The following is a 4,154-nucleotide window of genomic DNA, read 5'->3' as shown; positions in this document are numbered from 1 at the left end:
GTTCCCGCCGCAAGGTGCTGACGCGCCCGCCGGAGAAGTACTCCTCAGCGGCGCCGCTGTCTGCGGACGCCCGCCAGCGCATCGTCAGCGAGCTGTTTGACCTGCGCAGGTGCGGCCTTGCTCAGGCGTTTTCTTGGACCGCGCTGGGCCCGTCAAACGGCTGGTAGTTTTGAATCGCTCGTACAAGACGGCCAAATATGTACTCCCAGCCCCGGCTCAAGCGCCAGCCGCGGGTGCTTGCAGAGGCAGCTTCAACAGCGCGGCCCCTGAAGCAGGGAGAGCTCGCGCAATGCTTGGAGCTCGGACACCCAATGATTGCTGCCCCGCATGCGGCGGAGTTTGGCATACAGGAGCAGCAGCAGCAGCAGCAGCAGCAGCAGCAGCAGCAGCAGCAGGGCGTGACGCCGCTCCGCCGCCTCCATCTCTCCGCTACCGCATCCCGCCCCGCCCCAGGTTTGTCACCGTCTCGCTGACCGTCGGCCCCGCGTCGGGCGTGCTCAAGGACGCGCCCCAGGAGCAGTGGAGGGCCAAGGACGTGGCCCTCACGGTTCTCATTGACCGGTGAGGGCAGCCGCCGCCCCGTTTGAACAGCTGCGGGCGACAGACGGCGACAACACGTCTGAGGGAACCCGGGCAGCCGCGAGCGGGAGCCCGCGCATGACTCTGGGGCTGAGCTGGCGGCTTGGCGCCCAGAAGAGGGGAGCAGGTGGCTCCAGCCGCTGCAGAGCAACGGCTGCAGCCCCTTTGATGGCCGCTTCGATCCGAGGGCTGGCCCCCGCCGCGCGCATCGGCAGGCCCAGCGTCATAATCACGTTGTTGTGCCTGCAAGCCGTCGTGCTCACGTGCGCGAATGCGTGCGCTCGCGCGTGCTTGGCGCGCAGGTCGACCGCGCGGAAGACGACGGGGCAGCGCACCGCGCTGAATGACGTGGAGCAGTCGCGGGTGGAGGAGCGCGGCGGGCAGAAGTACTACGTGTATGAGCACAGGGCACAGGTGCGGCGGCGGCGGCTGCGGCTTCCTTGGCTGCGGCGGCTGCTTCAGCTTTGGCGGCCGCTTCAGTTTTGGCGATTGCGGGGCTGCAGCGCCTGCGTGGCTGCAGCGGCTGCATGGCTGTGGGCTGTAGGGATGCAGGGCTGCGGGCTGTCTTTTCGGGGGCACAGGGACTTTGATCAGAGTCAGGCCATGCAGCCCGTGGCGCGCGGCCTGGGCGGGGCGCCCCGGCGCGCCACGGCTGACGCATCACAACGGCCCCGTCCGCGTGGGGTGCACACCTGCCCCCAGGAGGGCGGATCTTTCAGGCACTGGCACTGCACCCCGTGATGCTCACCCCTGTCCCCGGCCGCTCACCCCCGGACAGCCACGCCTCCTCTCCACCACCCCTGGTCCCCCTGCCACGCCCCCCTTGGCGCCCTCAGTCCTGTGCACATACACACACACACACACGCGCGCACGCGCGCACACACACACACACACACACACACACACTCCTGCCGCTCCCGCTTCCACGCCCGCCCCGCCAGGGCTCTGCCACCTCGTTCGACCGCAGCCCAGAGACCTTCCGGCACGCAGTGGCCGCGACCACCGTGCGGCCCGGCCTGGACGGCACCCCATACCTCTACACCCTCAACCTCTCGTGCCCTGAGGTGCGGCCCCCGACGCACGCGGCGTACCTTGATGTTTTCCCCCCCTCGTAACGACTGCCAGCCGTCGGAGCCCCTTGACCTCGAACCGGAAGCCGGACGCGCGCCCGCAGGGGCGTGCGGCCGCCATCGTTCCTCTGCTTTCGCGCCCAGCAGAACCGCTGACGCCGCTGCGTCCCCGCCGCGCCGCGGCTTTTGCCCCCCGCAGGGCCTCTGGGAGGACCTGTCCCCGCGGTTCCTGGACTCGATCGAGTCCTTCCGCCTGCTGCCCACCACCAATGCGTACATCCCGCCGGACAAGGACCCCTGGCTGTTCTTCTGAGCGCACAACATCTGGGTGCAGCTGCTGAGTTGTCCTTTCGGGCTTTTTTTGGAGCGGGGCGCCTGCGTGGGCGCGGCTTCGGGGCGCGGGGCGCAGGGCGCAGAGCGGCGGCGGAGCCGGAGTGCGTTCAGCCGTCGGGGCCGCGGCCTGGAGGGGTCCTCTGGTTTCGCTCGGCCCCTGGGGCTCTGGCGCTCGCGGCCAGCTGCCTTCAGAGCGATTGCTCCCATGCGAGGGCGCCAGCCGGCGTCTCGGCGCCTCAGCGGGCAGAATTTTTGTTCTCAATGTGAGCTTATATTTTCTGGCCCCTGTCTCTGCCCATGTAATGGGTGTGTGATGTAATCGATTGTCCATTGCGACGCCTTCAGAAGCAGTGCGGTGAATCCACTGAAGGGCATGAAGCTGGACGTGTTCAAGCACAAGCAAGCTGTGAAGCCAGTCTTTCACAGGGGTCGTGTGTGCAGCGGCATGGTGGGACGACTCGCGGCTGTTGTAGCAGCGCATGCGCGGTCACGAGCAGGCGCTCAAGGAACTGCTGATAGGAGGATACTATCAGCGCGAGGTGGCGCACTGCTGATGAATGACAGCGCAACTACAGCACGGCTAAGGACGCGTGGGCACTGGGGCGTGAGTTGTGTCTCGTCATCAACGTGCAGCGCGCACGTGTGCTGGTTGCCCTTGACAGCATGACGCGGGGTTACACCTCCTGGAACACAAAGAGTGCATTGTCGAGATACAAACAGACAGTTTGGTGTGTGTGCCTAAACCCGAAAGCATATCGGAGGTCCCAGTAACATGTTGTTGCTAGGTGCTGGGAACGTCAATCGAGCCCCCAGCACGCCCACCCCCTCTCCCCGACGGCCGGGCCCGCCAGTTGCAAACCCCTCTCAAGAAGTTCGTCTAAACGCTGCCGCTCTGCTGGCTATTCAGGCATCCGCCGTGGCATCCAGTGAGCGGAGCCCCTAGCAGGGCTGCCCCAGGCGCGTCTTAGCGGGGTTGTAGCCCTTGGCGTAGCGCACACTTGCAGGCACCTGCGATCGCACGTCGCGGACGGCCGGGCCAGGGCATTGTTGGGAGTGCGAACTGCGCGGCTGCGTGGCAGGCTCGGATGACGAGACGCAGCAGCCCAGCAAGCGAGCAGGGGAACCTGCTACCGGCCCGCTGCTCGCAGGCGGATGCTGGTCTGGCATGATGAAGTTTGTCTGTCACGGGGCCTCCCGCAGTGCGCGCATGTATGTAATTGGACCTTTGCAACGGACACACGAAGTATGGCAGAGCGCGATACTGCCCAGGCGCATGTGTGTGTATTTGGACTTGCGTGTCCAGAGGAGTTGCCGCGCGGCTGCATCCCGTGATCACTATGTTTGACCGACGTTTGACTGGCAGGTCAATGTGTGCGCCGCACCATGCCGCACAGCTTTGGGTTGTCGTTGACAGACACGATCATGAGGTGGCTGCTGCCCAGGGCCGACAGGTCACCCTCAAAATCGTTGTGGGACAGCAGCAGCTGAGTCAGCGTGTCGGAGATGTTCCTGCGGGCGCGCGGGTGCACCAAGGAGGTGGGCGGCGAGGGGCTGAAGGATTGTGGCGAACGCATTTGAAGGTTGCTCTGCCGAAACGCCTGGGTACCTGCAACAAGGAAGTGCCTTGGCGGGTCTGGAGAACACAGGGGATGCCACAGTCCGCCGCTTCAACCGACCATTGGAGGTGCATCCAACCACAGAATCCGCAAAAGCCAGCCGTTGGCCAGCCGTCACATCCGTCCCATACCCTCGCCTGCCCGCCTGCCTGCCTGCCTGCGCCCCACCCCCACCCCACATTTGGCGAACGCCCCAAACCGCGCGCCTGAAGCTCTCGGGTATCTTGCCGTGCATGCGGTTGTGCTCCACCTGGAACCGCCTCATGCGGGGCACGTTGCCCATCTCAGGGGGGATGGTGCCAATGACACTGCGGGCAGGGCGCGGCCAGCCAGGAAGGGAGGCGGGGGCATCTATTATTGGCAGGGGACGGACGTCCTTTGGAATGGCACGGCGGGCGGCAGGAGGATGGCTGGCGTTCTGCTGCTGGCTGGCTGCCTGCACTGGCGGTGTGGGTTCCTCAGTTAGCGCATGGGCACGGTTGATGACATAGGAACTTGCGTGCAACAGGCAGGGCATGGCCGGGAGGGGGGGGGGGGCGGAGATGTAGGGCAGGGA

General features: G+C 65.9%; 2 protein-coding genes across 2 annotated transcripts; one reads left to right on the top strand and one right to left on the bottom strand.

Annotated features, from left to right (window-relative positions):
* Positions 1 to 311: 311 nt before the first annotated feature.
* Positions 312 to 1,962, top strand: MNEG_14645 (PsbP domain-containing protein 5; the record flags this gene model as incomplete). Its single annotated transcript, XM_014036884.1, has 5 exons — positions 312 to 337; positions 454 to 561; positions 882 to 993; positions 1,521 to 1,643; positions 1,849 to 1,962. The coding sequence occupies 5 exons, from the start codon at positions 312 to 314 to the stop codon at positions 1,960 to 1,962; spliced, it is 483 nt and encodes a 160-aa protein (XP_013892338.1).
* Positions 1,963 to 2,921: 959 nt separating this feature from the next.
* On the bottom strand, positions 2,922 to 3,556 carry MNEG_14644 (hypothetical protein; the record flags this gene model as incomplete). Its single annotated transcript, XM_014036883.1, has 2 exons — positions 2,922 to 2,990; positions 3,365 to 3,556. 2 exons carry the CDS (start codon positions 3,554 to 3,556, stop codon positions 2,922 to 2,924), a joined length of 261 nt encoding a protein of 86 aa, XP_013892337.1.
* Positions 3,557 to 4,154: the final 598 nt, after the last annotated feature.

Source organism: Monoraphidium neglectum, assembly GCF_000611645.1.
Source record: "Monoraphidium neglectum strain SAG 48.87 unplaced genomic scaffold scaffold04649, whole genome shotgun sequence".
Classification (NCBI taxonomy): domain Eukaryota; kingdom Viridiplantae; phylum Chlorophyta; class Chlorophyceae; order Sphaeropleales; family Selenastraceae; genus Monoraphidium; species Monoraphidium neglectum.
This window is presented reverse-complemented; position numbering and strand designations above follow the sequence as displayed.